This window comes from Falco biarmicus, chromosome 2, assembly GCF_023638135.1.
Source record: "Falco biarmicus isolate bFalBia1 chromosome 2, bFalBia1.pri, whole genome shotgun sequence".
Taxonomy (NCBI): Eukaryota; Metazoa; Chordata; class Aves; order Falconiformes; family Falconidae; genus Falco; species Falco biarmicus.
In genome coordinates this window covers 1979080-1991206 of record NC_079289.1, presented here as the reverse complement: position 1 = coordinate 1991206, position 12127 = coordinate 1979080, and the positions used below count along the sequence as shown (strand labels likewise).

At 38.5% G+C, this 12127-nt stretch overlaps 1 protein-coding gene across 3 annotated transcripts in view; it reads right to left on the bottom strand.

Annotated features, from left to right (window-relative positions):
- Positions 1-12127, bottom strand: part of FCHSD2 (FCH and double SH3 domains 2) — a 163538-nt gene that overhangs the window by 71232 nt on the left and 80179 nt on the right. For all 3 annotated transcript variants that reach the window (XM_056327911.1, XM_056327913.1, XM_056327910.1), the window contains exons 4-5: positions 4549-4625; positions 2934-3078 (exon numbers count right to left, since the gene is read on the bottom strand). In XM_056327911.1, the coding sequence (XP_056183886.1) occupies positions 2934-3078; positions 4549-4625 (222 nt within the window). The remainder of the gene's footprint in view (positions 1-2933; positions 3079-4548; positions 4626-12127) is intronic.

The following is a 12127-nucleotide window of genomic DNA, read 5'->3' as shown; positions in this document are numbered from 1 at the left end:
CAATAGTTAAAATAACATCCAGCCACCTGTAAAAAAAACTCTCTTTGTTTCAGTCAATAGAAATTGCTCGTCTTCCCACCACACAATTCTGCTCTCACTAAAAAAGTCAAATTCCTTACTGGTTATAAAGTACATAAAAGTTCATGTAACTTCACACTAAATCCAGTATTTGATGTGTGCAGACCAATAAAGCAATGGGCTCTATAAGGTAAGCTTTGTGGTGGGTGGTTTGGGGAGTGGTGGAAGGCAGGACTGGGGTTTTTTTAAGACCTCTGAGTGTATGATTGACAAATGAAAGGCAGAAAAATCCGTATATATTGGACAGCTGACAGAGACCTAAAATAATTTCAAAAGGACTGGGTTTTTTTGCTACAGCAATCAGTATTTTGATCCCTGAAGTATCCTGCCGGCATCAAAAAATTAAAATATCAAATAACCCCAGTTATTAACATGATCTTTTGAAAACCATAAAATAATCTTGCTTTTGCATCTCTGGAGAATAAAAAATTGTCAGGAGACTGGATGCCATTTAGGGGGTTTGGGTTGGGTAGACATCGGTTTCAGAGAGCTGACAGAGGTGGCTGCTGGTTGCGTTGCCTCCATGCAGACTGTTTTTATTCTATTAGCCTTCCAGTCTTCTGATACAGATCCATGCAAATGTCGGCACGGCGGCCACACCAGCATTCCTGAAGATACCTGATGAATGTACACTGCAGTTCCCTGCCTTACCTTCCAAGGCCAAAGTATGAAACCGCACATCGCTTATGAGATAAGCTTACAAAATCTCTGGGGAAAGATAACGGCAGGGGGTGGGCTGCTGCCCTCAAAACAGCCTTCTCGTCTGCGTCCAAGAGCTGCTGAGGGAGAGCCGGGGATCGGTTCTCTGAAGAGCTCAGGCATGGTCTACAGGAGAGACCATTTATTACCCCTGCTCCAGAGATCTTGTGATTTAGCAATTTTTTCAGCGAATTATGATGAGGTTTTCTGGAATTTTTCCAGTTTAGTATTAAAATGAGTCATAAAAATGAAGTTTTTATATGCTATCAAGTCAAGGAAATAAAGGTTTACAGAAACATCTGGAAAATAAAGATGGCTTCTCATCAAGAGCAACTCAATACCTACTGCAATCTTGGAAGAGGACACTGCTTTTAACAGAAGCTCAGTTTTAGATGGCCATTCCAGTGTAATGTTACAAGCATTTTACTAACTCTGAATTTCAGTTTTGGTAAGCTTGTGTCTGGATGGAGGTTAACGTAACTGATTATTTACCTGTTTGGAAATCCAAAGGAAAGGGTGAGAGATTGCACTGTATAAAACAACAAATTTCTCGTGGAGGAAAATTAGTACCACCAAGTGGATGGTTATTTCACATTGTAGAGAAAGTATATTGCTGTTAGAATACTTTGAACCTGAAGTACTGCCCTGATAGTTGTCATAACTTGTTCCGCTAGTTCAAAAATGCAGAAAAAAAGGAACCTCTATCATTTACATAAATTTAAGGAAGTGGTCCCTACTTCTGCTCCTGACTCATAAACACTGAACTATCAGCACTTGCAGAAGAATAAGATTATTTACCCAGTTATGATACTATAAAATTGTTACAGTGTTGTTTGGAAAGCTTCACAGGAAAATAAAATTCCAGAGGACAATAAAATAACATTAATAAAGTTCATTTTTCCTCCACAAAAACAGATATTGCACGTGCTTCTAAGAGCTGTACAATAATTTGTTCAGAAACTGAGAGCTCATGTTATGCTATACATCTATTTAAAAGTTTGTAGCCAAATATTTTACAAAATGCTTCTCTAGAGCCTCTAACTAGGCGAGTTACAGTTAGTTGTCACCACTCTTTAGCAAACAAAACTGAAATGGTGTGTTGTTTGGGGGTGGGGTTTTTGTCTTTTACCTTGAATGGATCATTCAGCCAACCTCAAATTAAGCCCAGAGATGACATTAATAAACACTCAACAATAATTTATGGTAAGAATATTTACAACTACCAACTAACGTCTGAGAAAGTCTGTTCCACCACCGTTTCTGTTTCCCCCCTTATGTTACGTTTCACCCAAGCCAGACAGTGAGCATTTCAAAAGATCATTCTTGAATACTTCCAAACATGTATGTTTGGTGCAGTAGTGACTTTGTGTAAACTACGCTCACTTATTAAAACAGGAGGCTTTCTCCTCACTCCAGTGAAATCCACAGAACACAAACGCAAAATAATTAAAATATGAAGAGTACTTCGCTTTACATAAATACACATCACTGTAGTTGTAAAACATGTCTTACTGCCTTATGGAAACAGATGGAACACTGCCTTTTATTTGAAACACATTCTGTATTAAGCGGGTGCAATAGAGACCTCTTAAATGACTTTCAAATTCAACAACCAATTAAATGCATGTCAAGTTTACTTTTTCCCTTGAACCATGCCATTTTCTTTGCACGGATTAACAGAGTAATTACAGCAGCTTTTAGAACACTTACTTGCAATACCTTTACAGGAGGGTGGCTGGATAACCTGTATTCTACATCTTGAAGACTTCACAAGTCATTCCTTCAGGGTTAATTAAGATAGGCCTTTTCTTAAAATTCAGAGCCTATTCTCACAGAACCCACTCGCAATTGTCACTGCAGAACCCATCCAATGTCATTGCCACAGCACGATGTTAGATTTGCAGAGATAGTTTTGACCTACTGTGTATTGTATTCTAAAAGAATCATTTCCAAGCAATTTTCATTTCAGATAATGTAATTCTGAACTCTGATCCCTCTTCAACAAGCTGGCTATATTACTTCTATAACAACATCCATAGGAAAAGACTGAAAAGCATTTACATATTTTAGAAGTACCATACTAAAAGATTCATAATCACCACTTTTTACAAATAAAAATGACAAAAAGTTTAAAGAACTTGTTAAAGCGCGAATACCTTCTTCAACTGCTGTTCCTTAAAGCACCGTACAGTCCTGGCTGGTTCAGAAATTAAGTTTTTATAGTTCTCACAGATATTGAGTCGGGATTGGGCCACTTGCATCGTGCCTTCTAAAAGCGACTTCCAAACCGAGTACATGCTCCTAAAATAATGAAACACAGAAACATTGGGGGAAAGAAGAAAGGGAGGCCAGGCATTACACTGAAAATACAGGTTCGTTTACATAACAGTAGCGTACATTCTTCCAGGGACTGCTTTTAAGAGTAATGCTACAGTGCAATCCTTCATGCTGATCTAGCAAATATCTGTACTTTAAACAAAAATTTTCACCAAAGTTTTACCAAAAAAACAGTATTACCGAACATTTTCCTTCTTGTCCCTGTTTTGTGATTTTTGGCTGAACATTTTTGGTTGAAGCTCCAGTGGAAGAGACCCTACAGAATGCAGCAGCCAGAGCCAGATCAGATGATGGCAATTTTTTTTAAGATCATGAATTTGAGGCATCTTGCAATCAGGCAGGTAGTTACAGACTGCTCATCAATTTTACCTTGGCTACCTGTAGATCCTTCATCACCTGTAATGTGCCAAAGATAACCATAGCTGTGTAGTGAGCTTTGCAGGACTCCAGTAATTCACCACAAAAGCTCCCAAGTGCCCAAGTCGGAAGGAGAAGGTTGAGCAGGGAGAGTGGGGAAAGGTGACAAGATCTCCCTGCAGCTGGCAGAAAGGAAAGGTCGCTGGAGCTTGCAGAGCGCAAGGACGTGGTCATAGGGAGTGAGGGGGCGGCAGGTATTTGGAGAAGATTTCTGGGCACTGTGGGTGTATCTGATGGCATGAAAGGCTTGCTGAGTGGGGAGCAAACTGCAGCTAGCAGGGGCCTAGGGTGTGTTATGGGAGCAGTTTATATACACTTAAGACTGATAATTAGGTTTCTTTCTTCTTAGATACACAGGTGGTGTGAAGGTACTGGAAGTCTAAAACACAAATCTATCAACTATTTCTTTCTGTGTGAAATAAAACGTGTCAGAATACAAAGAACACATTAAAATACAGTATCTTAAAACTTTCTCAAAATATTTAGGAGGTAGTATTCAAAGGTAGGAGGCTTTCAGTAACTGAGTCTTTTCTGTTTTCATGTTATGATCCACCTTTTATGTTAATGAAACTAAGTTTTGTAAACAACTGTTTCTTGCTTTGCCTCCTCCTTGCTGTCAGATGTGCTCTTCATGAAGAATGGCATTCTAACAAGAAATCTGTTGCTGTATTTTCCTATGCAGAAATCCACATGCTTACTACTCTAACTGAAAGCTATTTATCAAAAGATATATTCAGATACAAGCACTAATAACCAAACATGCTGCACAACCACAGTTGTCCTGTCATGCCATTTTGTTTTTCCAATCTTCCTAAATTATTCAAGGAACAAGTATCTATTTAAGACTATTCTGAGAATTTCAGTGGAAAACAAAGCTTCATTTTTAACTGGCAATGATCTACAACAAATTAAAAAATAACTTTTAACTACAGAAGAGCAGTGTTTCATTAAGTAAAATAATTATACAAATTGAAATTATAAAGACAGCCATTTCAAGACATCCAACTGTTAAATTACCTATAATCACTTCGTTCATCAGCTTTTATTCCAAGCCAGTCTTTCTTTAAGTATTGGCTAGCCAGCTTCTGAATGCTCTGTTAAAAGAAGGGGAAAAAAAGTTAAAAATAAGAAGTAACTAAATTAACATTTTTTGTTCTCATAGCAGACAAATGATAACCTGACATATAAAGAAAGAATCGATTCATAGTATTAGCAAACTACTATCATGCAAGACTGTTATTTTCACCCCTTTTAATATTTTTTTTTTGCTTTAGTTTCTGTTGAGAACAATGAATGAATGTAATGTTTATATTTTAAATCAGAGGGACTCTAGCTGAGATCTACACATGCACACCTCAACTCTAAAAATATTTCTGCGTTGTAACCTACCTCCAGTGAAACTATAATACAGAAGATGTTTGAGCAGCATGTGGCATAGTCAGAGGCAGGAATTTTGCCAGTAAAATGCCTCAGTTTGTCACAGATATAAGAATAAAATTTTTTATTTAAGTGAATGAGGACATGGGGTTCTGAGAAGCAATGAAATATCTGGTCGTTTATGTGCCCAGACTGAAATGCTCAACTTTTATCACTCACGGTTGCACCGTTATCAGCAAACTAAAGAAGCTCTACTGCTCATAGGATCAGGCCTTTACTCAGAGGATTACAACAGACCAGAGATAAAAAAATGCAGTTCATTTTTAATTATTAATGTTAATGATGCTCTTTAGTCTCTGCATTTCACTTTGCACGGTCTCAGAAAATCAGTAACAACGTTTTCATATTGAAGCTCAGAGAGCAGCAAGATTTAATTTGTGAAAAATGCAAGGGAGGGTGTGTCACTGTCGCAGCGATCCCTCCTTTCGCTTGTAATCTCATTTAACAGTATCCATCACTTACGAATTGAGTACCATCAAATGCAAGAGGATGTATATTACCCAACCTGCAGAGCCGGATAACGGGTTTATGAACACTGAGCAGTGTTGTTCCTTCTTCAAAAGAACCATCACCAGAGAAGCACTCTCCAGCTTTCCTATAAAAGTCTACTTAGCAAAGAAGTGGGAGACCTGGGTTGAAATTCCCTTTCCAGCTAAGAAAAATCAACCACACAGATGATTTCCAGAAGAGTGCATCCTGAGAAAACACCTGGGGTGGGACATGTTTGCATCTAACCCACTCAATGAGAGGCAAGGCACAGCATCATTTTTTTTACATTTGCCATACTATATCCAGGATGCTACCACCTGCTAGGATAGCCTTTAAGTTCTCTAAGAGAAAAACATTGAAAGTATCTCAAAAAGCACAACCAGATTTCATTCTTGTCTTACCAGCCCATTGGATACTAAAAATTTATTATTGAGTTTACAATCTGATTGACATTTTCACATAGAAAAATGTTAATTGTTGCTAATATATCATTGGCAGAAAATTTGTGTTCCCTCCTATTAAATACATCTATTTCACCATGCCAACTGCTCTGAACCAAACCAGTTTTTGCTGTTAACGATGCTTACAGCCGGATAATGCTAATAGTCCTTGTGAAGCCAGTTGTTGAAAGCTGTTATTTCCCATTCCGAGCTTCCATGTCTTCTCAGGTTACTTCCCTGACTTCCATGGCACTTTTTGCTCAGTTAAGGATCATTTTCAAATTCCACAATGATATTTCATCACGGAACATACAATACATGAACATATCTGTCCAAATATACAGTCAACAAGTCTGCTCATAGGTAAAGTTATGCCTGGAACTATAAATTCTTGCATTTTCATTGCAGTTTCTTCCATTTTAAAAAAAAGATGCACAGATTGCATTGGACAGCTGTTTAAAAAGCCAGATAAAAGGCAAAGTAACATTTCCTTTACCTCTGGGAGAGCAATTCATGGTAAGATTTGGAGCTTTAGTAGGTACCCGTACCTGGTGCTATTTTCATGTTTCCATCCCTTTTGTATCAGACTCCACCCATGAGATCTGCCCCAAGATGCTGAACAAACATTCCCAAACACAAAACTAACCACAAAAAACCCTCACTGGCAGTTGAGGACAAGCTATGTAAAAATTAAAGATGCAAAAAAGACACAACAGGGATAAATAAAATCATTCTTGCCACAGAAACCCTCAGTAATACTGATGTCAGCAAATCAATGATAAAAGTAGCACGATTAATCATTTATTTCCAAACTAAACAAGCTCACCACCAAAATCAATGAATTGTCGAAGACAGGGCTCCAGCTGCATAGTGAAGATGCCTAATCATTTAGTATTTTGTTCATGAAGATTTGGCATTTCATACAAAATGAGCCACATGTATGGTTTTTCATTAGACCAGTCTAGTAGGTTTGCTTTCCTAAACTTTATGTTGAGTGTAATCTTTTTGTGTGAGATCCTCCTTGTTCTGTTCTCCGTAACACTTCTTGTTTTGCCATACCGAAACAAAGAATGCCACTGTTGGGCTCAAGCGGGGAAGTCAACCAGTTCTTTAACCTTTGGCATTGCTTGAATTTACCCGCAGCCCAGGAGTGTGCTCGTTCCTTCCTCAAAGGTGCACATCGATCAATGTAACAGGTTTGAGATAATGATATTTAAAGGCAATAATAAATTGGTAGAGTGGCAAGAACAGAAGTCCCTGCAGAATGCTTTCCCCATTTCAGTACTGTTTGATGATAACATTTCCTTAATATTTATTTAAACGTCATTTTAGAGAATGGGACAGCACTTCACCGAGTAAAGAGGCTATCAAAAATGACGATGTAAATCCCCACCCAAAGTTGAGCAAAATCCATAAAACCTCTCCTTCCTCACTTTTGTTGGGCTAAGGACAGTTGGAGTATCATGACTTAAAATCGTGTTCAGTAGAAGCAATATTGTGAGGTCAGTGTATCTGCATCCCCAGCCACCACGTGGCTCACGAGCCCTGTGTCCCGCTGTGCTGGGCACCTCCATGTACAGTGCAAAGGCATGGACCTGCCTTCAAAACCTTTGATATCTGAAGAAACACTAAAACAATTTTTAGTATAAATATGTAAACCCATAGTTCATCAAAACTACAAAACCAGTCTGCTCTCCAGTGGCTGCCAAACAAGGTTTCCTGATTTAATTTTTCAGATTCATTCTAAGGTGTGTATCACTGAATTTGAAAAAAATGTTCAGTTAATTATTTTTGAATGGCAATAACAATCAATTGATTTTAAAGTACACTATTTTTTATCAATAAGTATCGACACAAAAGGTCAAAAATGTCTGAACTCCCCTGCAAGCATTGTGCAACCTCTGCTCACCCGTTCGTTGAAAGAAACATACGTGGCGACTCCGCTTATGTGAGTTATTAACACATTAAACAGGATTTAGAGAGAGTAAATATGAACCAGTGTAAATAGAGAGGCTGTCACACAAACCCATCTGAAGACGATACCTATCATTCTTCCATGTCTTGGTTTTCCTTCCTCCTCTCCATCAAAACGCATGTTGCATCACTATGCTACGAAAACATTAATATTTCACATTCACAGGTACTTCAACTGTTTGCAGATCTGCCTAACAGATGGATGGATGGGACATAAAATTGTGTCAATCAGTCATCCAAGGAATCAACACCTAGAAATGAAATTCTGCTGAATGGAAAGACCATCAAAAAATCAGCCCAGTTTCACGTACGCTCAAATTCCTCTTTCCCAGTGCTGCAGCTCCTATTTGATGTTTACAATCACCAGACCTTACCTCAAATCTATTTACTGGTATTTTCTAATAAGGCCAGTTGTGACAGATACTGGAGGAAGAAGAAAGACTATTAATATTAGCTATAATACTAACAGAAAGTAATTACTGACAGAAAAGGAAAGAGATAGATGTCCCAAGTTAAAAAAATAATTGATAGGAAATTATGCAGCTTGTAAAAAGTCATAGCAGCCATCCTTTTCAAAGCAGCCCTAAGATCTTTATCTGTAATATTTGAGAGGTGCTGATGACAGCCAGGACCCCTAAAACCTGTTACTGATTGCAGAAAGCATGGCAGACACTGATGCAATGCCGACTTTTGGAAAATACCTATCAACCAGACAAATTTAGTGCTCTTTTTCATTTAGGTGGTTTCAGTATCTTGCATCACTTCAATCACTTCTCTTTATCAGAGCAGAATCAATCAACCAACCACTTGTAACTTTCATTTCTACAAATAAATCTACACTTTGCTATTATGTTGCATTAAAAAGGAACCTTGAATTGAGATGGCGAGAGGAATACTGTCCTCTGAGTAATCTCCAATAATCAGCGATCCAAGGAACACCAACATAGGCTGTAAGCAAGTGGCCCAAATAATCCACCCCCCCCGAGTGGGAAAAAGGAACTGGATGGTAGAAAAAGCCCAGCCAGAAGGTGAGGCCTTAGGCAACATGCAAAATCTGTGCCTGGCGGAGGAGAAGGGCATATGGACAGCAGCTGCTGTAACAAGTCTGTGATTGAAAAGCTTCCTCCGGCCATGCTGTCTGCAGTGATGGAGGGACCCTGAAACCGTCAGCAACAGAGAAGAAGCAAAGGAAAATCAAAGCAGGAGAAAAGGGGAGAGTTCCTACCTGAAGCCAACTCCAAGCTGGGAAGATGATGTCCTCTATGTTTAATATTCATTAGCTACTGCATGATGTTAAAACACTTTTTCTAGTCTGAAGGGCAACTTTTTAGGCACTGATCACTGCCAAGTGACAAAAAATAATACTTTTTGTTTTTCCCCACGCACGCATGCAAGGCAATTTGCTTGACTGACCCTGGAGATCACTGCCCATGTAGTACGTGCCACAGCAGCAGCGTTCTGATGTTATTTTGTTTACTACGTAGCCTTACTTTGTTTGCTAAGTACTCTTCTGGCAGACAAACAGTCCACAAGGGAGGAGTTTTTAGCATCTCTCTCTTCACTTCTTCTCTGGGAGGAGCGAGGCTACTGCCAACCGAACTGACTTCACGGAGGTTTGAAAGCCAGTTGTGCTATTCAACACCTGCAAATTAAGGCTCTCCAGTAGCAGCAAGAAAAAATAATAGTTTATTATGCATAAATTCTTATTACCAAACCCATCCGTTGCTCATGCACAAGAGAGTTTGGTTTTGTGTTATTTTTAAATGAAAAAAAAAATAATCTGTGATCTTGGACTGTTATTATGAGTTGCATGTAAGATGGAAAATTCCATTTTATTTCAGTACTGCTCGTTCTTCACAAATAAAACTGACAGGTACATCAAGATTTTTTTTGCCACTGTAAAATGTTTGCTTTTTTGCAGTGTTTTGCATTTTGACTGCTATCAGCTATTTTTAAAATCACATTTTTAGTTGTAGGAGAGTAATCTGGCTGAGACTGAAGAGAAACTGCTGTATACAGAGAATCCTCCAAAAAGAGAAGGGAAAAACTCCACACAACTGAGGTATGTGAAATTTCTACATTTTGAAGAACGCTTCTACTATAAAAACGAAAAAAAATGTAGCTGCATCCAAAAAAGGCATTTCAGATAGTCATGCTTTCCCCATGCTCTCAGATTCTTTTCTTAACTCAGTAAGATTTTACATTACTTCAGCAAGCTCAACGAGTCTGACTCACGAAACATGTTGCAAGATACTCAGTGCCAAAAATTTAGTAGACAGCTTTATCGATCATACAGATGTTTTTTTCACAAGCTTGAAGAGTAACTTGAAACATATTTTACGCTGTTGCCAAAATCTTCAAAACATTTGGACAGGGAGAAGGGAACGTGTGGGAGCAGAAAATGCAGTCTGAGTGGTGAGGACTCTGGCTCCTGAATACAGAAAAACAGTTTTGTCTCAATATTAAATTCCAAGATAGTTATTAACTGTTCACAGTGATTATTTCAAGTGGTATTTTTATTTACTAGAGCTAGATTCAATAAAACCTTTAATGATTTAATGAGAGTGAACTCCGTTTCAGCGCGGACTCAATTCAGGGATTCCACGCAGGATATGACTTGGACCAATTTACATTATAAGCTGACGACAAAACCACTGTCAGACACAATTATTTTGCTCGGAGCTTACACAGGGCCTTAGGCAATGAGACCGTGACTAAAGCACTGCTGCAGCACAAATAAAAATGAAAACAAACCACGTAACAGGCAGCACATGAACTTCTGCAGCGCATCCCAACACTTTCCAAAAGGAGCAGATCAAAACTATGCCAGGACTGTTTATCTGCATTGCCTTTAATATAGTTAAACAATCAATAAAAGAGGTTTCTGTGTGCCTGCAGCACCAATTGTAGAACTCCCCAGAAACATCAGGAAAGGCTGGCTACCTAGTGTAAAGCTGCATCTCTAATCATGTTGCTGCTTCTTCCTGGAGACGGGCTATTCCTTCCTACCATTAGATTAATCCAGTTCCAAAAAATACGGAGTTTCATTCTTTCACTCTCAATTCATTTTCAAGCTGCTTCATTTCTCACCAACCCCCCTGCCTTTTTTTTTATATATATATATATATTTGAAGTATGACAAGAAAGCAAAGGAAAACAAAGAGGAAAGCTTAGAAAGTCATTTATAGCAGTTAAACGTCACCTAGGGCACTCTCACAATGAGGTTTAGAAAAGGAAATGTCAAATCTCTTACCCTTCATGGGTTTTGTTAACTTGTTAACTTAAAGCTAAACCTGTTACTTCACTGGAAGCATGTTAATTCTTCCCAAAATGTCTTGCTTCTGGAGTTTAGCGATATTTTATTCAATCCTTAAAAGGGATTAAAAAAACCCAGTGCCCACTCCCCAAAATTGCTTATTCCACTGGTAGAAGGCGTATCTGTGAGATCACACAGAAAGGAAAGGCAAAAGGCTACCTATATAATGGTCCCCCAGGTTCAAGGGGGAATGATCCTACACCAGTGAAGACCATTTGAGAAAGATCATGCAGTCTTATCCCAACACCTAACTATTTTTACTCTGATGTGCCTAATAACACTTACTGTAATCTGCAGCATGCAATACAGCAGATTTTTTTTTTTAAATATTAGAAGCCTGTCTAGTGTTTCAAGACTTCCTTAATGCTTTAAAGTAAACATGTGCCTCTTCATTCAAACCTAAATTTTTCAGTTTTAATTTGTAACTTACTTAGTTTCTTTGCCCTCCATTTTCACTGTTCTCCCCTGGCCTCTCTCCATTTGGTCCAAACCCTTCCTTGAAACGTAGTATCCAACACTTGAAAGACAGCACACTGATTCTGCAAGCAGATTTTAAACTTCAGTACTGTTGGTAAACTCACCTGCCACCCATGCTCAGTATCAGTAAACTGAATGAGCATACATCCTACGCCCCCCATCCAGGCTATTAATGATAATGCTGACTAGTACCAGATTAAGGACAGGTCCTAAGAAAACGCATTCATTTTAACAAAGAATCACTTGATATCTACATGATTTTCCAAATATTCTTCACCACAGTTTTGTCATTTAATCCCAACCACACTTCCCTAGCATACATTTTATACCATTGCATGAAAGAATAACCTCCCTAATGTTAAGATACCCAGCACCTTCTCTATTTACAGACCTGTTACCCTGTAACTACTCTGTCAGAATAAATGTTGGAAGTCTCTTCATCTGCGTACCTCCGTTATTAAGA